This window comes from Amblyomma americanum, chromosome 4 (assembly GCF_052857255.1).
Source record: "Amblyomma americanum isolate KBUSLIRL-KWMA chromosome 4, ASM5285725v1, whole genome shotgun sequence".
NCBI lineage: Eukaryota > Metazoa > Arthropoda > Arachnida > Ixodida > Ixodidae > Amblyomma > Amblyomma americanum.
The window spans coordinates 175,884,659-175,908,419 of record NC_135500.1 but is presented as its reverse complement, the minus strand read 5'-3'; the positions used below and the strand labels follow the sequence as shown (position 1 = coordinate 175,908,419).

Here is a 23,761-nt window from a genome sequence, read left to right as displayed (position 1 = left end):
CTTGGCTGTTTGCACGGCGTTTGATACTTCGTTACTTCCATCGGAATGACGCGCTTCTTGTCTACTATTCGCCATTCTAGAAAGTAAAAATGGAGGTAAAAAACGACAAATTATGAATGCAAGACAATGATTCATTCCGCTAAGCTAAGCTACAGACAGATACGAAAAAACTGGGCACAGTTTTTTTTTCTTTCAGCAGTGTTTCTTTTTCGCACTCACGCGCATAGCTTTCGCGGGAAAGGCGTGACTTGCAAGTGAAACAAGAACGGAATCCCAAGCGATAACGTGGTAGTTTATGCCTAGCATTGACGGTCACAATCAACACGTGATGAAACTTCCTCCTACGTCGAGGAACTGACCCCCGGAGCCAAAAAATAAACAGGCGGGAGGGGGGGGGGGGGGGTTATGATTATAGTGGGGAAGGTTACCTTCTGGCATCAATTCAGCATTCCTGTGCAATATGTGCAAAATCCAGAAATAACAATTGGTTCCATCTTCACGGGGTTTATCGGGCGAATAAAGGAATGAGTAGGAAAAAAGCAGAAAACGACTTCCCGAACCTCAGCAGATAATAAAAGCGCTGAAATTATTTTGTAAGGAACGAAGGGGGTTTGCTGTGTGCGTGGTTCGTCTTGCTAATTTTGTGCTGCGCAAGAAATGCCGAGATCGATAGAAGAGAGCACGCTTACAACATCCCCATTCTCGTGTTGCCTTTATTGTTGCTTGCACGCGTTGAAGAGCAGATTGCATTTCCACAATTCAACTTCTGAAAAAATTTTTGAAGAAAACGCTGCGAATGACACCTCGACCACCAAAAACGGAAGGAAAAAATGATATACGCAGCGATAGGTACGATTTCCTGGCTGAGCTTGTTGTGGTCACTGTATGTTAAGCAATGAGAAACATTGGGCTCCATCTCGGCGGCTATGCGCCGTCTTTTACGCTCGGCAGTCTGGCATGTCCGTTTGGCAAGCCGTTCCTCTCTCTGTTCGGGCGTCTCCGCTGCTCTCTTCGCCTTCTTACGCTCATTCTCTCTTTGTAGAGTAGCCAAGTGCCAGGCGACAACCTCAGGATCGGAAGAGCTAATCTTCTCTTGTCTATACCGCCGTTTAGCAGCGGCTGGACTCTCCTTCTTTGCGTCCGTGTCAAACGTTGTGACACAGCCGCCCATTACATCTCCGCCTTTTATGCGCAATGCTGCGCATGCGACGCGCGGTTCGGGTGGCAAGCCGTTCCCCTTTCTGTTCGGGCGTCTCCGCTGCTCCCTTTGCCTTCTTACGCTCATTCTCTCTTTGTTGAGTAGCCAAGTGCCAGGCGATAGCCTCGAGATCGGAAGAGTTGGTCTTTTCTTTCCTATACCACCGTTTACCAGCGGCTCTACTCTCCTTCTCTGCATGCATGTGAAATGTTGTGATACTGCCGCCCATTACACCTCCGCCTTTTATACGCAATGCAGCGCATGCGACGCGCGGTTCGGGTGGTAGAGCGGGCGCGCGGCGGGTCGGCAACGAAAAACGCGGCGCGCTTCGTTCCGACAGTGGAGAGGGCCCGCGATCACGGCGACGGCGAAGCGCCCGCCGTGTATGCTGCTCCTCTCCGGTTCCCATGGTAACGGCGCATGCGCACAACTTTCCTCCTCCAGCCAGCGCGAAATGCTCGACTGGTAGACAGTGTAGCTCTCGCAACAAAAAAAAAAAAAAAAAGAAAGCGAGGAGGTCTCGTGGCTTCCTGTATGCTTAGGTCTGTTCGTTTCGTTTCAGCAAAGTAGTCAAGAGAGCGATCTAAAAAGTTGAGACTGACTACCAAGAACAACCGAGAATGACTTCAGTCAAGCCGTATTCTTTTACGTCCTGCCCACTTGCTCATGTAGTGCAGCTTGTATTGTATTTGGTCTATATTTCTCTTTTCAATCTTTTTCGAAAGAAGCAGGAAAAATTGGGCGGGTTCACGGACTCATGGGCACCGGTACCGGTTATTCTAGTGAAGAAAGAAAGAATAGAAGAAAGGAAAGTCACGAAAAGAGAAGGAAGGAAGGCAGAGAGAAGGAAAAAAGGAAGAAAGGAAGGAAAGGGTGAAAGAAACGAAGAAGGAAAGAAATGAAGAAAGAGCGAAAAATGTAAAGAAAGGAGAGGAAAGGCAGAAGAAAGAAGAAAAGAAAGAAACAAAAAGGAAGGAAGAGAGAAACAGCAAACAGCAAAAGCGGCCTGAAAATACGTTGTCGGAGTTTTTCGCGAATGACGATATGTCGACGTGTGCAGATGCATATAGTATATGGATCTTATGAAGTGGTCTACCAAGTCTGCAAACAAACGTGCATCTCCCATAGACCACTGCACATTCTCTGGTCGACAACGGTGAACAAAATAACGAAAGATGGGAGGAAGAAGTAAGACAGTGGTGTAGAGAGGGGGACAGCAGGGAGTTCCTGTGCTAGGACGAAAGTTTGCACCGGGAAAAGGAAGGCGCACTTTGATTTCATATTCCGGAAACATCGGGCAGGAAGTGTTTGCCCTTCTCGCTTGCTGATGCCGCTGTCAGCTCGGGACGCGGGGCCCGGGGATTCGGCAGAAAGGTGGAGTGCGCTTCCCGTTTTTCTCTAAGACTGTCATCTTTTAGCGACAACCTCAGAGATAGACTAACACAGAGATAGAGGAGCTGGAATGCTTTCATAAAAAAAAAGAAAGAAAAAATCATATAATATACAGAAATCTCACTTGCAAAGAACTCTCTACAATGCAGAGATTACGTCGTTGTGGTGTGCATTAAGCAGCGGCGTGCTGGTGGCTGATCAGCACTCGGACAACCTTGAAAACATCTTTGAAAGTCGCATCCCCACCAGGAAAGCGCAGACCACAATCGTCCGATTACAGATTAATATGTCTTGTTCAGTTCGCCACGGTAGAAAACTTAGCAAAAAAACCTGGCAGTGAACGCTTAGCCCAGTGGGCAGCCAGAGAGGCGGTAGCTGTCGCACTAGATAAATTGAGAAAATTACAAGTCTGTTAAGATGCCAGCCAGAACACATTTATCTTAGTGTCAGATCACTGTTCGGCACCGAAGTGGTTCAGGGCAAAAATGTCACATGTTTGATTATCTTACTTTATCAACTCAATGTACTAGTAACCTACTTTTTCTGTTGCATTCACATTATACCTTGAATTATTGCTGTATGGTAAGTAAAGGGGACTCGAACCTAGTCAAATGAATTTTTTAAGATTCTTTCGAGCCCTCCTCAACTCCTTCTGCTCATTTATTTTCGGGAAGAGTGATTTACGGATTAACTGAATCATTGATTGATCGACTTATTGATAAACGGCTTCCTTGATTGGTTGAAGCAAAATGGTGGTTTGAGCTAGTTGGTACATATTCACAATTTCACCAGCGCTGCGACTAGGAACAGGAACAGAGAAGGAAGACAAGGACAAGCGCTTGTCCTTGTCTTCCTTCTCTGTTCCTGTTCCTAGTCGCAGCGCTGGTGAAATTGTGAGTGTGTTGATTGGTTGATTGATTGAGGTATTGATTGACAGACTGGCTGAGTAGTTGATCGATTGGTTTATTTATTTATTTATTGGCCTTGATTGCTTTGGCGCGCCGTTGTTACTTGGCCCCCCACGAGAAGACGTGTTCCAGAAGACCTAACTCAAGCAACCAGCAAAACGACCACATTCTCTTCGTTCCCTCCATCATTTCTCTCTACTTTTTCCTCTTTCTATCATTTCAGTGCTGCACGGCAGTTGAGGGGCTAACTGCTGGGCTATCCAGTTGAAGTGGAAGGACCTTCTTTACCTAACGCGCTTATACTATGGCACGCACACGCAGGGATACCACTTAATCAGCATTTTTACTGCTCAAAATTTGCAACTTCCATCAAGAAGTCATCATTGCACAGACTGCGAAGGAAAAAAGACGAACTTTAAAATTAGATTTCTTGATGCCCTTAATTTTATATTTGCATAATGAAAGCGATCTACGAAAGAAAGCATGCTTGAGCAGTCAGCCTCTATTCTCACTGCTCGTTACTTGATGATCGCGATTTTTTATGCCGCAAAAGCAACCGGGGCCAAAGAGCGCCATGACACAAGACGTTGTCGACTACTCAAAGTGGGGTCATAGACCCATTTCCCAAGCAATTCACTAAAGAAGCCGCGCACCAGGGCAGGGGAAGCTTGTACCAAATATATCCCCGGTGGGTACACGGCGGCACTGGTGATCGAGCCTCGCACCCCCCGCATGCGAGGTGGGTGCTCAAACCACTAGACCACCGCTGCGGTCCACTCTCTGCTCGTTTATTAAGGTCGGGTCTTTCATTCGGACGTATTTTGCTAGGAAAATTAATTGGCAATAGAAGGAAACGACTTGCGTTCTCTACAAACATCGCTGCCGCCATCGCAACCAACGCAACATTATAGCAATTTTTTATTGTATTTTCACTGATGAGCACTGCAATACCATTTTCGAGATTTTATCACTGTGGCGGAAGGAACATGTATATACTCGTAGTAATACGCAAAGTACAAACTACACGTATAAGTTGATGGAAGGGAAAAAAATTAGTATGTATAAAAATAAAAATATAATTACCAGTACAAATACACTGTTGCGGGATAGGAATTACTAGGCAGAGTGAATGGCGAACTCCCTGCACCTGCATGCAGAAATCTTCAAGCCTGGCGCGACTATACGGGACACAGAAAACCACAAGATTCAACGAAAGTGACCGCAATTAACAGATGGAGTAAACTAGCAAACACTACTTTCGATGAGCATGCGCGCAGTTTTTTTTTGTTTTTTTTCTTGGCACGTGATGCAATAACCTGTTAAAACCTCGAATAGCAGGCCTCCGAGAAACCATCCGCGGAAAGTATCCATGGCACTATCTCCGAAACAAACGCGCTCGAAAGAGATTTCTTGATCTTCCTCTCATAGATATTTTTCCTTCGAACTGGGTTCTGTGTACGAGAATTTTTCGACAGCAACCTCGCGCAAGCGCATAAAATATATTGAGATTCAAGTTGTAGTGTTTTTTACTTATTTTTAGGTTTCCCTCATGTGCTGTTTTGCATTGCAAAAACTCAATGAATTATTTTTGTTGATAAGCGCGAACAGTCAATATGATTTCACTTGTGGCAATGCGCTTTTCAGCTTTCTTGGTGGGTAGTTAATGTTCGTTGTGAAGCTTGCTCGATCTCATAGACATAATATGGTAAGGTTGAACCATAGAACGTAAAACAAGACCAGTAGCCTGAGAATCAGCTGTCGATACATTGCTGTTAGCTCCTTCTCCTGCGTTTACTGAATCGACGAGAACATGTATAGCTGAAAACTGCGTAAACCAATGGCTGTTAGACCTTAACCAAACTGCCTGTAGACGCTTAAATATAACTTAGGGCCACTAGGAACAGTCGTTGGCAATGCACGCTGCCCGATGGCTTAATATAAACTGAAAAATAACTAAATGCAACTGATATTAGGGGGCAAGAAACAGAACCTTTCACAAAGAGAACGTGACGCATCACGTTGTCGCCCCCTGACTCGAGCCTCACAAAACGACCGTTTTCGATCAGCGAAACTGAACGTTATAGATTCATGATGCGCGTCCCACAAATAGTCCTGCGATTTTTTTGAGAAAGAATAAATACAGGAATGTCACTGGAAGAGTTCATATTCCACGTCACGTTTTAGACTCCTTTGTTTATACCGGACCAGTCGAACGCCGACAAGCCACGCCCATATTCACTAATTATGCTTCGGGGTATTGGCTGTGCGCAACATGGCCTCCCTAAAGCGCCTGACGATGCGAGTAAGTATTCAGTGACGTATCTGTCAGCGTATGTCATGTAAGACGTCCGAAGTAATGCGAGATTCGCATACACTGCCTAATATGTACGCCCGATGATGGCATTCCCTCGCCTATCTCGTAATATATCTGGGAGTTCGCCAACGCTGACAGCGCAATACAGTCTCGTGCCGTGCAGCGTACGTGTATAGGCGTGCCAATATGTGTAGAACAGTTAGGTAATTGAGCTGAGTTGTGTTAATGAGTTTCGTGGGCCACGCAAAACGCCAGTCTTTCAGATCGGGTATTTGAGAGGTATAGCATCGCGAATATTTACTACCGCATGCGTGTCCTCCAAAGCCCCTCCCATGCCTCTCCAACAAAAACCCGGTCCTTTGCCAGCTACGGCCACCGTACCCCGCAAACTTTTTAGCCTCATCCGCCCACGTAACTTTCTGTCATCCCCTGATGCACTTGCCTTCTCTTGGAATTCACTCCGTCAGCCTTAAGACCAGCGGTTATCTTGCCATCAATCAACCTTAACCAATTTTCTTAGGTGGGTCTGCTTTCAAAATTTTGAAGGTCCTTTAGAATTTCTCGGGGCGGGCCAACGTCGAAACTTTGGGGCTCCTCGCATGAGTATATTATAGTCGGCTACAACCCAAGAACCCAGTAGTTTTTCCCCGTCAAAGGACCCGCTTCCGGCGATTAGCGTCAGCGGATTGTCATGACCCTCCTAGCGTGACAATGCAGGGAGCGCTGCCACCATGGAGAGACGGGGCTATCCCCGACCATAGAGGTAAGGGTTATCCCCTTTCATCAACCACTCCCTGTTTTGTCACACTATCAGGGTCACGAGAATCGGTCGACTCCATTTGGTGGAAGGGGTTACTTTGATCCGTGAAAGTCGCTGCGTTCTTAGGTTGCATCCCAATATAGGCACCCATTATTAAGAAGAAAAAAAAAAAGCATCTTTGTGAACAAGACCCTCAACAAATTAGACAAAGAAAAAGCCATGACTAAAAACTGGCCACGCCGCTTCCACGCCAAGCACCTGTGAGTTTATTCGTCGTCTAAAAATGAGGACGCCAACAGCAAAGAACACAATTTAACTAGAGCTCTTCGTTTACTAGTAAAACCCGATTTTACCCGATTCTTGCTCACGGGTCTTATTTCTTAAAAATGCGATTAAACCTGACTTCTGCCCGAAATGCCTCTTTCTTCAGTGAACACTCAAGGGCAAGGGAAGTTGCTCGTTAATATATACGCATATATGAAAGGGCATAAAGAACGTGCGTTCAGGCACGAGAGCTTGGAATCGAGACGCTAAAACGCGAGTACTGACCAGGCATTTATTCAGCATCATACAGCAAGCGCTATCCACGCTCAAAACATCCTGCTCCAGGGCTCTTTCCCGTTTAAAACAACCTCTGTGATGTTTAATGACTCTTTTAGCAGCGTACAAGGCAGGCAGGCCTAGCATGCACGTAAAGTTCTGCGTAGGAGATTGACAGTTTACGCGAAGAAATAATTGTAGTAGATGAGAAAAAATACAAATCTGGGGAACAGATCTTTTTCTGCACAGCCTGTAATCTCCATGTTGCTTCCGAAATTAGGGTATTTTGCGTCCCGTATAAAGGCGAGCGCGTATAGTAATCTGTATCTTGCTGCAAAAAAACTGAAAAAATCTGAATTTTTGAAATTTTTGCTCAATAGCCAAATTGTACCCGAATTTTAGCAAAAAAAAATATCGACCGATTTTAACCCCAAGAGTTTTGGAAAAAATAACAGCCGAAAATGAAGGTTCCTAATTATAGTCCATTGCGGAGACTATCGCTAACCGGTTGAAATGAAAAGAATCGCGTCATCTGTAGACCAACAAGGTATAAAAGAGCATTGATATGTGTAGATTTGTTAATGCTTTTATTTTTTTACTCGTTCGCTAGCAGTACGTCATATGTGCGTCATTTTTAGCCGTTCTATTTAACGTCATCTATATCCGCTCTTCTAAAATCGCGAGGTAACAATCCGCTCTTGTTAGTAAGAAAAAATATCAGATATCAAGGGATAAGCAATATGTCATGATAATATAAAGAAGGGGACGAGTGAGATATGAGTTAGATGCCTACTCCCCCGTTTCTTTAAACAAGTATTCCACAAAGTGCGCGGTATTATAGACGGAAGAAACCTTGGTGTGCTTACCTTCTTGCTTCTTTTTTGTATGGTCGCCTGACTTCTTGATTTTTTGGTCAGTTTCCACGAAGGAATTATTTTCGGCGTTCTTGCGAAAATGAGTCACCCAAAGTCGCAGGTCAAATGTTGGGAGGGAGTGGATGCCGGGAAGCAGGGAGCCAAGCAGATGGCGATAACAGAAAGGAGAGAGAAGCTTAAGCCGGATTAGCGCTGATCTAGCTGCGTCCATTGTCGTAGGCAAGCAGGTATTTTGACGCATGTGCCCTCCCTCCGTTCCTCCGCCGCGATCTGATCTTTACACAAGCAGGTCCTTTCATTCCCTGCGGACCACGTTTTCCAGAATGCACCAATGGGAAGAAGGCAGACGGCACTGCTGCACCGCGATTTTTTCAGCTGGCAGCTAGCCGTGCAGTGAACGCTGTGACTGTATAGTGATCGCGGACGTGGAAGCATCAGGTCGCAGGCTTGCAAGCATCTGTTTTCGCCAGATAAACTGACACTAGTGTTTTATGCCAAGATGTGGACGATGCATCGTTTTTCCTGGATCCTCTTGTTCGCCACTGCGACGACACCCAGCGCATGTGAGTACATTTCCCGACAAATTTGCTCCTATCGTGCTTTTTCAGTTTTCTTTTGTTGTTTTCACTGCGTTTTTGTGATATCCGGATTATAAAAAGGTGGTGTGGCTTGGCGCTGTGTTCTTTCGCGACACTAGCTACGGGAATGTGTTTAGCCCGCTCTCGCGCATCTTCAGGAGCGACTTTTCATTAATTCCAGAATTTGCCAGTTTGCTCGAAAAATGACGCTAAACTGGGGAAACTGATTCTTCGCTTTCTTAGACCTGCAATGCAGGCCAGTGCATCGCTTTAATGCGCCGGAAAAATGTGCCCGCCATTTTAGATATCACAATGCCGCTGCAGGTTCGGTCAGTGGAGACACAAAATAGGGACATTTGTCTGATGGAAAGGAGAAATAACGCGCCTGGGCCTCATTTCTTACGGCGACGCAAAGTGAACACGGAGGACTCGTTTCGCTGCTGTTGATGGAGCATGTGAAAGGTATTCGCTCGCGGTAGGTAGATGCAGTTTTCAATTGCGGCGACAGAGAACAGCGTCACTTTTCTCTTTCAAAGCGCGGCATCCACGCTCGGTAGAGCCACTCACCAACCTTTGATGCATAGGCACCGACTCCTGCACAGGTAATGCGAAAGCGACCGAAAATATTCGTCCCTACGTCAGGCTTGCCGACTTTAGCTTTCAGGATTCGGCCAACATTAGTGCATGATATTTTTTAACGTCGCGTAGGCATGGAGGCCAAAGTAATAATAGCGCACTCAAGCGGATGGGCTCATTTGAGGGTGCGTGCCCCGTCAAAGGACCCCCTTCCACCCGATGGCGTCGACCGATTTTCCCCCTTGCCTCATCCAGCTACCGTGAAATAGCAGGGGGTGGCGGATGAATGGATAATATGCACGGCTTAATCTGACTAACCGCAGTGTCATGAAAATTGGTCGAAGCCAGTGGTTGAGGTCTTCCTTTGAGGGACGTCTTCGTTCTTGAGTTGTTTGCGACTATAGACTTTTTCATGGCCCTCGGGGAAGCCGGTTTTCTGGGCTGTGGGGTGAACGTGCGGGAGCTATTCCTGTACTACGAGCACAGCCGAGTACGGTGGCGCCCGTGGACCTCGTTGTGAAAAGGGCTTACGTCAGGGTTGCCGACAAACAACCATTGGTTGTTCCTGTGAACAATTACTGAGTTCGATGACGTCAAAGTGTACTGACGTCCCTCCTTGTGGGTGGAAATGCCGAGGGTCTCCTCGGAAACCATCAAAGTGACAAATAATCCTGTTCCGCTTAACGCCTGCGACTGAAACTGGCTAGAAGGCCAGTCTCGCCCATGAAAGAAATCATGTCGTTGGCTGGCGATCGAAATTTAGTGTCTGTACGCCTTTAGTGACTCTTCCATCTTTTATCTTGTCTTCCCCGTTTCTCCAAATATGCTGCTATCAGTTTAAAGGACTTCGTGCTTGCTTGTTTCGAACTGGGCGGGAAAAGCTGCTATATTTAAACTGATGCGACAAATAAGTTGCTTACTTCCACTTCGCTTGTCGCTTCGCAGGATTTCGTGGCTGAATCGCATGAGCGATAAGCACAAGCGTCTTTTCTAGTGGCGATGAGAGGTGTAAATTTCACGCCTGTAATAGGCTACTAAGCCTCAAAGTGGTGCCAGCCATCGCGAATATGCTCACAACTTCACAAAAAAAACCCAGCGATTAACAGCGTAATTTCTGGTTGGCATAAGCAGCCATGTAACTGTCAGTGACATGGCAGTCAGGCGTTAGCACGTCGATGTTTCGTGCATTGATGACGTTTTTCGCTTAGCAAAATTCTTTCGTGCCTTATAGTGTCATCCTTTCTTGAAAGCGACATGAAATTTTTCGCTGCCTAGCAAGCCTTCCGGCGTGTCTAGGAAAGGCACGTCACCAGTCTATCTTGCTGAGCGTGAAATCTTGTCGCCTTTCGCAGCCGGCGGGCCCCTACCTCGAGGCATGACAACAATCATTGCCCCCACCGTCCCGACGGCAGTCACAACGCCGGTGGATACGACGCCACCCGATGGAAAGCAGCCGTCATGGCACCAGGTGGGATCCGCAGGGCAAGGTGGCCACCGCCGTTCTTCGCTGACCGTCGTCAGCATTGACTCCGGCTGCCGGAAGCGCGTCTTCTGTGAGGCGGCCCGGGCTCTCACGTACATCTTTCCCCTCTCCAAGTTTTGGCAGGGCATTGTCAGGTACGTGGTTCACGCAACCCGTCATATCCATAAATGTGATCGTGCGATTTGGCGTTTCGAACAGGCGCTTAAGCTTTGAACAGGCCTACAGTGTCTGCGAGGCACAGCAATGTTTTTATTTTGTACGGTCAAAATAGTTTTTACGGAATAGAGCTGACTTTTCGCACTTCCTGCTGCAGCCATAGAGAAAATGCACATGCACCGGCGCCTAATTCAGTCAAAACGTCGCCAGTTCTGTTCTTTCGCTTGCAGAGCACTTCCCGTACCCACATTTAAAATGCACAGTGCCGCAGGGGTGCTTTTTTACGTCAAGTAGATCTGTTTCCTGTTCTAAGACCAGTTTTGTCTTTTGGCTTCTATGGCAACAGGGATAGGCCTGCGCCGGAAAACGCGTACTTCGCTGCCTGGTCCAAGGGTATCCAGAGCCACGACTGTTCGCAATTCTACCCGGACTGCTCGGACAGTCCTGCCAGACTAGTACTCCCAGTCATCAACGAAGCCACGGGGCCCAAGGGCTTCGTGGGATCATTCCTGGAGCGTCTTGTCAGGCCTAGGGGCGCCGATGCACCGCGGAAGTCACTAGTCATGCAAAAGCTACGTGAAGGAGATCGGCGTCTGGCAGCCGAAAAGCCCCGCGATCAGTCCGACGATTTTAGACTTAGGCGCGCGTAATACTGCGTCGTGTTTTCGGCAGGCGGAAGGACGTAAATGTTGGGCAACTTTTGCGCGAAAGAGATGATCTGGTGATAACAGACATGATCGGAGCTAACTACACGCCATCTAGTGGAGCTCCATTGCTTTCCCACGCGCAGTGCCAAAGATCTGCAGAATGCTCATGACTTCCGTCCACACCCAACAATCTTTAAAATACTGCAGAAACCTCAGCACATGAACTGGAGTTCATTCCAAAAGCAACATCACATGAAATAACTCAATGTCTTGATGTGCCAAGTTATCACCTATACCGTTGAGCTGTACTTACCGAGACTGGGTTTCAGGAAATAAAACCGAAAACCACATTGGTGGCACATGGTTTGTTACTTTTTGCGTTTATTTCTTCATCCATCCAGCTGCCTTCGGTGCGCCAATAAGACCTGTCATCGGGTAAGTTTGTGGTGCAGCAGCCTGCGTGTAGAAAGGCTGTTTTGCATCAATCCTTTTCTACTGCTCATTCGTGTTCCTTGGCGATCTAATCTACAAGCAGTTACACTGCTGTGCATATTACGACTTTGTATCAACAGTGAGTGAAACTTCTCTTTAAGGACAAAACAGGAAAAAAAATGTTTGTTTCGCAAACTTCGACATGCGCCCTTTGACTTTCTTCGAGATTGCATTATGCGATTAGTTCTGCAAACGGTGCGCGCTTTATTACATTGTAACATCTTTCGCTTGGAAGGCCTATTCGCACAGTTCACGGCACACGTGAGATCATTTGCTGAGGCGTTAAAGCTGGATCGGCCACACGCAAACATCTAACTGCGCTCGCTTTGCCTGTTAAGGTATTTCAGCTTGCCGCGTTTGGCCGTTACACGCATGGCAAAGGGCATCCAGATGAAACACTTGTGCCAAGCTTGCGTACGGAGCGTGTCCAGGGAACAACTACATTTTGTGTCAGTGCACGGTGGACGTGGTCTGGCGTGCGATGTCAGGATTAAGTAGATAAGACGATAGGCTCCATACACGGGTGCGCACGCTTTTCGGAAAATGGAACCGGTGATAAAGCTTATCCCTTGGTGGTTTGACCTAGTCTGTGTCCTTAACGATGTAACAAGGAAGCGAATGATGGGCTCTGTATTTCCCAACGCGACCTGCACAGTGCACTTCCCGGTGCAGTCGGTGCATCGCGGCGAAAGAAAAATTCGACTTTGCTTTGCTTCCATGTTTTAAAAACTTCTGCGGGAACCTGTTAACAGCGTGCAAGCACGGCTTGCGTGCTGTTACTGATATTACCAGTGGATCAGGTGGATCAACCGTGAGGGTCTGCCCAATTAGATTGCAGATTTAGGTCAGGCAGTTTCATATAACCCGTGTGCAATGCTGGCATCATGTGGCACCCAAATTTGAAGGTGACTGGCACCGTTCCTTCCCTATTTCACGTGCAAGCTTTGAAGGGAGCGAGGTAAATGGTCTGGTTTTGGTTGCTCTAACGTCCCAAAGCGACTCAGGCTATGAGGGACGCCGTAGTGGAGGCCTCCGGAAATTTCGGCCACCAGGGATTCATTAACGTACGCTGACATTGCACAGTACACGTTCCTCTGGAATTTTGCCTTCATCGAAATTCGATCGCCGCGGGCAAGACAGAACCCGCGTCTTTCGGTTCAGCAGCGGAGCCCCGTAACCACACAGCCACCGCGGCGGCGGCGGCAAGATAGTTACCACACCGTAATAGACCGCAAAATGTATTCCTCTTGATCTTCATAATACAGTCGGGCTCCAAAGTAACAGCTTTGCTAAGAAACGCCACACTTCTATGATTCACCAGCCTTTTGTAATCGGGCTGCTGCTTTTGCAAGTCAGACAACTCCCGCCTGTGTAAACACGTCGAAAGAAAACAATTCGTATGTAGCCCGACGAGGCCGAGCAGTTGCGTTTTAAATCCGACCGTGTGCTGCGACTGGCAGTGAAATATGTCGCGTAGTTTCCACTGCCGTTGGCAGGCATACCAACCCGCAGCTTCACCAGTTCGCAGATTCCAGTTGCCGGATGCCGGCTTCAAGCGTAAATGCAAGACCGGTTTCAAGTGTAAGAGTTTACTACAAGTCATCAAACCCAACTAGACAGGCAGATCTGTCAAAATGTTTAGTTTCCAGCACTGCACCCGATTTGTGCCACAAAACACGTTTGGATGCCATAGTGAACGCGTTTTCGCCGTGCAGAGAAGTTGGCTTGCAGAGTCTTGCAAGGGGTCCGTAGTTACATGCAGACAGTTTTAAATACTTCGGCTAAAAATCTACACAAAGAGCTTGTATATCTCTTTCGCGAATTAAGTACCCGCTTCCATGATGTGCAATTTTCATCATCATCATCATCATCATCATCATCCTTACTACACCCATTACAGGGCAAATGTCTTTCCCATGTCTCTCCAATTAACCCTGTCCTTTGCCAGTTGCACCCACCCTATGCCTGCAAACTTCCTGATCTCATCCTCCCACCTAACTTTCTGCCGCCCCCTGCTACGCTTGCCTGCTCTTGTAACCCATTCCGTTACCCTTAAGGACCAGCGCTTACCTTGCCTTCGCAGTACATGTCCTGCGCAAGCCCATTTTTTCCTCTTGACTTCGACTAGGATGTCATGAACACGCGTTTGTTCCCTCACCCACTATGCCCGCTTCCGGTCACCTAACGTTACACCTAACATATTCCTTTCCATGGCTCGCTGTGCTGTCCTTAACTTAAGCTGAACCATTTTCGTTTGCCTCCACGTTCCTGCCCCGTGTGTGAGTACCGTTAAGATACAGCTATTGTACACTTTTCTCTTGGGGGATATTGGTAACCTTCCATTCGTGATCTGAGAGAACCTGCCATCTGCTCTCCACCCCATTCTTATCCTTCAGTTATTTCCCTCTCATGATCCGGATCAGCTGTCATTACCTGCCCTAAGTAGACGTATTCCTTTACCGCTTCCAGCACCTCATTGCCAATTGTGAACTGCTGTTCCCTTGCTAGACTGTTGAACATTACTTTGGTTTTCTGCATGTTAATATTTAGACCCAGCGTTCTGCTCTGCCTGTCTAACTCATTGATCACGATTTGCAGTTCAACTCCTGAGTGGCTCAACAATGCAATGTCATCAGCGAATCGCAGATTATTTAGGTATTCTTCTTTAACTCTTATCCCCAGCTGTTCCCAATTCAGACCTCGGAATACCGACTGTAAACATGCAGTGAATAGCATTGGCTAGATCGTGTCTCCTTGCCTGACGCCCTTCGTTACTTGAATTTTATTGCTGACTTTATAGAGGACTATGGTAGCTATACGGTTCTTATATATATATATATATATATATATATATATATATATATATATATATATATATATATATATATATATATATATATATATATATATATATATATCTTCCAGTATTTTGACATAATTCTCATCTACACCCTGATTCCATGTACCATTTTAAGTCGAAGTAAATAACTACCGAAGCACTTTTATCAAGCCACAGCTATTTCCTTGCTGTGAAAGTTGTTTTTCTTGATGTAAGTGGCTTATCCCCTTGCAGGATGAATTGGCTGTAGGGGCACCTAGCACTGGACCACTGCGAGACATTTTTCTTGAAGTTCTAGTCGACAAAAACTTTGTGAAACGATAGTACAACGCCATATGTTCTTCGTATGAAGAGGAAATGCGACAGAAAGGCATGTCAACGAGCCGTGATTACAATAGGAGACGAACACAGGATACACGAGAATGGCGCATCTGGTAGCATCGGGTGCTGTGACTTTCGGAAATGAAATTACGTGCCTGCGCTGCGCACACAGCTCTCAGCGCATCACAACAACACTGGCAAATGGCTTAAAATGACTTTGATGACATATAAGCGGTAAGCTGGCAAAGGCTGCTGTAAATGCATGGATAGGAGTTCCCTTCGAAAAGCCCTGTTAGCATATAGCAAATCCAGCACTGGCGAATGGCCTCTAATGAGCTCGGCAGCACATCCGATATCATTATCTAGTCGGACTGCTGTTTTGTACAGAGAGCTCGTTAGTCAAGTTCACTTCCAGCCGGAAAGCCTTCCGACAGGGCACTTTCACGTGGAACAATGTAGCTTGATATTTAGCCTAGCGGTGGAAACTGTCAGATTCGTGCGTTAACGATTAATAGGAACTTTCAGCATACCGGAAACGTAAACCGGTTTACCGGAAACCGGCGTGGCATGGCCCGGCCCTGCGTCTGGTAAATGGGTATATGTAGTATACGCTATTTTATGTCTCCGCTATGCTAAATGTCTCTAATAGATCCGGATATGGCACGTGGGCCTATAGCACAGGTATCATGTCAAACAGGTTTCCTGCGACAGCGCTTCTGTCAAAGCTGAACTTGTAAACCCGCTTTCAAACCCTTCGCAGAGCGCTTCCAGCAGCCATAATAAATGACAATCGCGATGAACGCTGAAGCACTTCTCGGTAAGCACTGTTAGGTTGCTGGAGTTGCAGGTCTGGTGTTTTGAAAGAAGGGATGCCGCTGGGATGCATACTGTCATCTCTAGGGCTGCCCTCCTTATGACAGGGCCACCACCCATATATAGCGCATACAGCACCTTTGAAAGCACTTCAAGTGCAATTTAGGTAACCCTGACCTTCTTGCGTGTAGTCCAGAAAATTAGTTGTTGATGCGCAAGTTCATACATTTCACCGACAAAAAAATAACAAAACGAACAAAGAAGAATATAGGTGATCAAAATGGCGCAGCTCGTACTGAGAAAACGCAGTTGCAAAATAATCGACGTCACGAAGGGAGAAAAGCTTAGGAGAAGCCCCCCGGTCTGCCCGACAAAAAATGTTCAGGAAGTCACGTACTTTCGCAAGGACTACAGGAATCTTTGGCCAATGGCGCAGCCATTAGTAACATTGGGCGCAGCGTCTTCATCTGCAACATTGTCTGCTGCGCGTGCGCAAGCGCGTTGGAACAGCGGCCAACTATCGAGGTAGAGCCCTAACGTCCGGCTTCAAAAAAGTGTGACGTATTGAGCCGCCGCGGTTGCTCAGTGGTTAGGGCTCGGCTACTGATCCGGAGTTCCCGGGTTCGAACCAGACCACGGCGGCTGCGTTTCGATGAAGGCGAAACGCTAAGGCGCCCATGTGCTGTGCGATGCCAGTGCACGTTAAAGATCCCCAGGTGGTCGAAATTATTCCGGAGCCCTCCACTACGGCACCTCTTTCTTCCTTTCGTCTTTCACTCACTGCTTGATCCCTTCCCTTACGGCGCGGTTCAGGTGTCCGCCAACATGTGAGACAGATATTGCGCCATTTCCTTTTCCCCCAATACCAGTTTTCATTTTCAGCGGCCTCTCCTAAAGTTTCTTTCCTTTCTCCATGATCGATATTCGTGGAAGAAACTGCGCCAAAATAAGTAGCCAACCCGTGGTATAAAATAAACTAGAATAAGAAAAGAAGGGTGACATCGCGCTCCAAAGATATCGAGCATTGCCTGTAAATTTTTGAGAAGGCACAGTGCTGGAAAGAACAAATGCGATACGGTGGAGGACTTCGATGTTACTGGGCGGTTGGGCAAGGGTGAATGTGTTGTTGCATGATTGATACTTCAGCGTTACTGCTTTTCTTTTGTTTCTGCAGCTGTCGAGCACAGGAACCATTCCATAAGATGCTTACTTCGAGGCATTTCTCATCGAGCTCGCAGATGGCGCCAGTGTCCGCAAATTTTTTTTTCTTATTTGAGCGCGAGATGCAACGAACTTTATCATTGAAGTCACAAGAAAGGTTTGGACAACCGACCATAAATCACTCTGCATTCCACGAGTTACGCTGGTTGCATTAACTTTTGAAAATATCTGTTGGCTATAAATTAAAAAAAAACAGGAAAAAGAAAAATGGATACTTGGAGCGAAAAATCAGAAACCGAAAGAGTGCAAACGAAATTGGAATATGTGAACATCTTTTATATTCAATGTCTCGGTGTTCCCGCGTTTCCATGGATCTTTTCTTTTTAATGCCAAAGCTGAAACTGTTCCACATGAAGTCACGCACAAAGGCTCCGAAGCTAACGGAAACAATAATAAGGAAGCTACTAGTACGCTGAAAAAATCATGCTTGTATTTGGCGTAGCTATCAATTCGAGTTACTGCTACAAGAGTAAAATTATTTAAGTTGGTAAGACTTTTTTACTTTTTCATATACTTAACTTCAACGCAGTCTACATAGAGGCATACATTTACATTGTTTTCGTCGATTTTAATACCACAAAAAAATTGACCCGGAAGTACGCGTAACTGAGACCCTAACATTTGCTGTAGACGAAAAATAACAAAATAAACCCAAACAACCACATGAAATCACATTAAATATTTCGGACATATTCCTTCCTTAATTCTATGCCATGTCGTCTGCAGTGTTCTTAGCCGAAACAGTGTTTGCTCTCCGGATACAAACGTGCACAAGAACTCAAACAAATGTGATCCTCTGAGAACTATACGTCTGGTTTCCCTTTCAGATTTTGCAGCTCAAACGCGCTGCGTCCTTGTTCTAATCTGCGAGCACAGAACAGCGACAACATGCTTAAACCGGATACAAAGGGATCCTGCTCATCGCCTCTCGCACGTGTGAGCGTTAACTCTTTTCATATTTTGCTTTTCTGATGGCTCTATCGCGTAAACGCAGTTTTTATTTCCGTCTTTCTAAAAAACAACAAAACAAAAGACAGAGTGCTTCTGCTCACGAGAGGAGACAAGGAACCGTGTCCTCCGCAGTTGAGCAAACCACTCTCCCCTTTTTTTCAGACGCCTGTAGTGTAGTGATGGTAGAGGTAAAACTATTGGATGCACTGGGGCGGGTTTTAGAGGGGAGTGAAGGGTTTCACCGCTCCCTTGCCTGGGTGGTTCTCCTCATTCCGGGACACCTTTGGCGGCAGCCGCTGCCCGCGCTCTTTTGACCAGAGCCCTCTGAAACTCCAGGTCCAAGCAGCCGGACAAGGTCGCCTGCCAGCCCTCTCTCATTGGCTGATTTATTCTCTTTATTTGCGGATTTTTCTGGCAGGCCCATACCACATGATATGCGTCTATATATATATATATATATATATATATATATATATATATATATATATATATATATATATATATATATATATATATATATATATATATATGAAGGGAGCCAACTGGCACGGAAACCAAGGTGCATAGGGGAATGTTTAATTTTTCTTAATGTCTACACATTAAAAAAAATTAATTATGAGCCAACTGTCACCGAAACCAAGGTGCATAGGGGACTGATTAATTTTTTTAAATGTCCACACATTAAAAAAAATTAAACATTCCCCTATGCACCTTGGTTTCGGTGACAGTTAGCTCCGTTCATAAGTGTGTCAAATGAGCCCCTCATTTCATTTACCTTGTCTGCTAATAGCTTAACGATGGTCTCGGTTCTGGCAGTCTTGATGCCATAGGTAGCATAAGAGGGCTCTCGCACAGTTTCCGCCCTCGCCGTTAGACGACGTTCCACGTCACACTCGCGTTATTATGGGACGTGCTACGTCCGCCGCTATGGACGAGGGTGGCCTTAGTGAACACTTTCAAGGTTCGCTTACACCCAATAAACATAAATACCCACGAGAGCAGCAGATTGGACAGCCGTCGCCGTGGCTCGGTTGGTAGAGCACCGGACGCAATATTCGGAGGTCGTGGGTTCGGACCCCACCGGCGGCATGGTTGTTTTTCTGCTGCTTTATAAGTAATTTTCTTTAACCGATTGATTAATCTGAGTATTATTATCCCACTAATCAGCACTACACATTAAAAAAATAAGCATTCCCCTATGCACTTTGGTTTCGGTGACAGTTTGCTCCCTTCATAAGTTTGTCAAACGAGGAGCCAACTGTCACCGAAACAAAGTTGAATAGGGGAGCGTTATTATTATTTTTTAATGTGTTGTGCTTATCAGTGGGATAATATTACTTAGATTAATAATCGCTTAAAGAAAATTACTTATCAAGCAGCAGAAAAAACAACCATGCCGCCGGTGGGATCCGAACCCACGACCTCCGAATATCGCGTCCGGTATTATCCCACTGATAAGCACAACACTTTAACAAAAAATAATAATATCGTTCCCCTATGCACCTTGGTTTTGGTGACTGTTGGCTCCCTTCATAAGTATATATATATATATATATATATATATATATATATATATATATATATATATATATATATATATATATATATATATATATATATATATATATATATATATATATATTAAGATTGCCAGTTGTCGCGTCGGAGAGCATCACACACCCTGGATGACGCGAGGAAGCGCATTTTCCTCTTTTCTTCGTCCTCTCCGGCTGCTACCGTTTCTGGGCAGCCACTCTCGTGCTGAGCTGTCCTGCGATCGCCTTCTGCCTCTTTCGCCGCATCCTTCCTTCCCGCTTTTCTTCGCACATGATTCTCTGCGCACTTATCTCTCTTTTACTCCTCTTTTCTGCTGCATGCGAGGAATAAACGGAGACTCTTATAGGTCTAATGCAACGTCACAGTCCAGCGGTCGTACTCTCGTTTTTGTGGCGATAGCTACACTTCGCCAGCCACTTCGCGCGGTCAACGTGGCTGTGCGCTGAGCCGTGGCACCACCGCTCCGCAAGCTGCGCGCATGCGCGGAGTGACGTCATAGCTCGCAGCTGGTGTGCGCGCCGCGCGCCTACATTTAGTATTTGGAGCCTTCAGCTTGGCAGCGCTGTGACCACCGTGGCAGCTGCCGGCGAAACCGAATGGGGTAGAAGTGGAGAGGGGGGGAGAGTGGATCCATGCCCAGGGACGAAGATGAAGAAGGAACGCCCAGCGAATCCCCCCACGTGGGTATGTGCCATATTACTTGAGGAGAAGAAGAATAAGAAGAAGAAGAAGAAGAAGAAGAAGAAGAAGAAGAAGAAGAAACGCAGCGGCGAAACACTGACTTTGCAGTTCGACTGAGCGGGTTCCACTCGGCCAGCTGTAGCTACCGCGTCAACCCAGGTTTAGCCACAGCTAAACCGCAGATATATTTTTTCAGCAGCGCGTAACAACGCAAGGACGGAACACGCGACAAACAAAGCAGGACGACACATAAGAAAAAATTATACATACAACTAGTCCGATAGCTTGTCTTAATCAAGACTTTAGTGTGAAGACAGCTGGTACCTGGCAGGCTGCAACCCTCTATTGGGCGTCGTGTTGAATTATTTTAACATAATTTAGCGGAATACTGCGTGCACATATGAAGAGAAACACCAAGCTTTAGACATCTTCCGCCAAAGCCAATTTTAATACAGATACGCAATATCAAGCTTTCGTGTATCGGTTGAGCGAAACTGCGCGAAACGTTCATGTAGGCACATGCAAATGAATGCATTGGAGCTAAAGACGTTTCCGAGATATCGCTGAGATGCCTAATCTCAAGAGAACTGGTTATAGAACTCATGCGCCGGGAACATTTCATAGAAAGAGAATCATAATTTAATCTATGGGAATTCTGGTTAGTTTAATAATAGCTACGACAACATGAGTAAACGGGCTTCTTTGTTCGCGGCCTTTTTGCAGATGTCAGGTTCGACATAAATGCAAATGCGAGCGCTGAAGTGAACTGCCGACGCCCAAAAAGCAGATCTCGTCGGTACCTTGGGTGCATCAAAATAATTGCGAAGTGCAGCGCGCATCCGGCAATGACACTGGTGGAAGACACGAGGGGAAAGATATTTGGATAACTTTTATTTCCCAGCTCAAGTCAAAGCCTCGAGACGCTCCTAATGCGTGCCTTGAGGAAAGAGCATTACGTTTAATGGGAGTCCGTTCGGTGCACGCGGTTCACCGCGGCTTTTTTACGCTTCGTGGCTCAAATAGGCTATTATGGCTCAGCACGCTTGTGTTAGACACGAGCTTAGACACCGGACCGCGAAGGAAGAGGGTAATGCCCTAGACATATTCAAAGAACCGCTTTCCTTTCCCTTCTATTCTATATCCATATTTCCCATGCAAGCATTTCTCCTTTACTTACTAGCATTTAAGGCTAATGGTGCCCTGGAGAATGTTTAAAAGGGACCTTAAAGGATATGACCTTATGTCCCTAAGTTTTTAAAGGTACTCGGTTTATTGGGTGTGGCTAAGTAGCGAAGATGTTGCTGCGTAAATGGAACACATGATGTGCTCATACTCCAACGTTAGCCTTCCTCGCTGGCGTAGATACAAGCTGCCTGATTTTAAAACCGCATTTCTTTTTTTTTTTGAATATACAGGAATTACCTTTTTTCTTGGAAAGCAGGGCATAGCGAAAAGGGAAGGGAGAAGCTTTTCAACATTATAATGTGCCGAGAAGTCAATTGGGCTGCGAGCATTAAAGCTCAATTCTGGGCGTACTTCAAAAATGTTTAGTTGATAATGCATCCATTCTATCCATTCTATTGCATCCAGTCCACTATATCCAGTACAAAAAAAAAACAGGCATTTTTAAGAATACCCAGCAGAAGTATTAAAAAACAGCAGAAACCAGGAACTGTAAACCGAAACTGGGTTTCGACCAAACGATTACGTCATGGGTACTATCACGAAGCCTATCGTGTTCGAGTTGACTGACTAAATTGGCGGCTCTAATTGACAGCTTGGGTTATTATTTTTCTAAAATGACTCAAAGCGAGCTCGAAATTTTGGTCCTTCACCAAACGCAGAGCGAATAGAAGTACGAAAAGCTGCAGGAAAGTAGGTTACTGCTATCCATGGTACAACAGCGCGGAAAAACACGAGGACCTCGTGCTTGTTCCGTCCTCGTGTTTTTCCGCGCTGTTGTACCATGGATGGCAGAGCGATTAACGACGATTTTTCGTCAAATGACGTCGCACCCTCAAGGTTGCCCGTAGAGATTCCTCCGGTTGAGGCCACGAAATGGGCAATCTTAAAATTCATTTGCACTGCAACAAAATAATGCCCTCCTGAGAAATTTGGCACAAATGGCCAGAAAACTGCGGAGAATGTACCGTGCAAGTTTCAGTCAAATGCGTGGAGGTAGGAAAAACGGGAGAGTTGCTTGGAAGAAAATTACTTTCTGCCTTTTCGCATTAACTACTTCGGCTTTGAAGGAATTCTTAGGCATTGTCGCGTCGGGTCTTCCGCCGCTCACTTGAGCGACCCGCTAGCACATTCATAATAACCAACACTGGACGGCTTAGCACTAACTTCCTTAATCACCAATTTTCTTAGTCGCGTACAACTCCACATGAGTCTCGGTACAGCTAAGACTCTAAGCGGGTGAATAAAATGATGCTATAACAGAAATATTTGTGACATCTGGATTTATCATTACCAATTTACTTCTTTCCACCATGCCGCTGAATGTGGCATGTTTCTTGAAGCAAATTTTACTACACCAAACCTTTTTTTTTTGTGCCACTAAGAGCCAAATCAAGGTGTTGAGACAAGAAAACACCGATTGAAAGAAAATCAATTATGAATACAAACTGTCTTTTTTTCTTGCTGTTATTGAAGCTGACAATGGTGCAAACAATATTAATCTTCTTTTGTAATGCAATATCACACATGTTAATTTTGTGCAATGATGCAGCAAGGACATGCCTAGAAAAAACAAATGCTGATAATTGTTGCGCCGCAACAAAATTACTGAACAATGGCTTATTAAGAACAGCCAGTAACAATCCAAATAAGTAATGCGCGGCATTTTTTTTAAGTCCTTATTATTACTTCATGTTCGCATTTGCCGCCGACAAAACCCAAAGGGGGACTGAAGAGCGTTCTGGAAAAATGCAGTTTCCGTCGCAAAGAATATAGCCGCAAATTAAGCCCGTGGTAACAAATATACGCTCAGACTATTTGCTTTTGCGATGCTCAGACTATTTGCTTTTGCGATGCTCAACCTAATGCTCGGTACGTCGTTACCGACTCAAAAACTGCACTCCTAAACATCGTACGAGGGCAAGTCCACGAGACCGCTTTCCCCATTTTCACCTGGCCCCTCACAAACCCGCCCCGCCATGTGGAGCTGTCCTGGGTGCCTGCGCGCGTTGGGAACTCCGGCAACGAAGCCACCAACGACTATACGCCCGAGGCCTCATCACCCGGACGGCGGCGGAATCGTCCAGTCGGGCTCTTCCCGGGAGCGCGTGTACTCCTTCAGCGGACTGACCCAGTCATATCGTGCCGGACGCCAGCTATAGCCCCCACCCCATCAATTCCTTGACAATTTTCACCAAATATTATGGCGCCGCCTTAAGACCTGCACCCTTCCCTCCCCCTGTTTTGTCTCCCGCATCCACCCGGGAGCATACACCC

General features: G+C 46.1%; 2 protein-coding genes and 1 non-coding gene across 3 annotated transcripts in view; 2 read left to right on the top strand and 1 right to left on the bottom strand.

Moving 5' to 3' along the window:
* The window catches only part of CngA (Cyclic nucleotide-gated ion channel subunit A), a 248,100-nt gene that overhangs the window by 16,044 nt on the left and 208,295 nt on the right, over positions 1–23,761 (bottom strand). The window lies entirely within an intron of this gene.
* On the top strand, positions 10,517–11,430 carry LOC144129921 (uncharacterized). The gene is made up of 2 exons (XM_077663980.1): positions 10,517–10,758; positions 11,127–11,430. The coding sequence occupies exons 1-2, from the start codon at positions 10,517–10,519 to the stop codon at positions 11,428–11,430; spliced, it is 546 nt and encodes a 181-aa protein (XP_077520106.1).
* On the top strand, positions 19,081–19,153 carry TRNAL-CAA (transfer RNA leucine (anticodon CAA)). The gene has a single exon. It is a non-coding gene; the product is annotated as a tRNA-Leu (tRNA).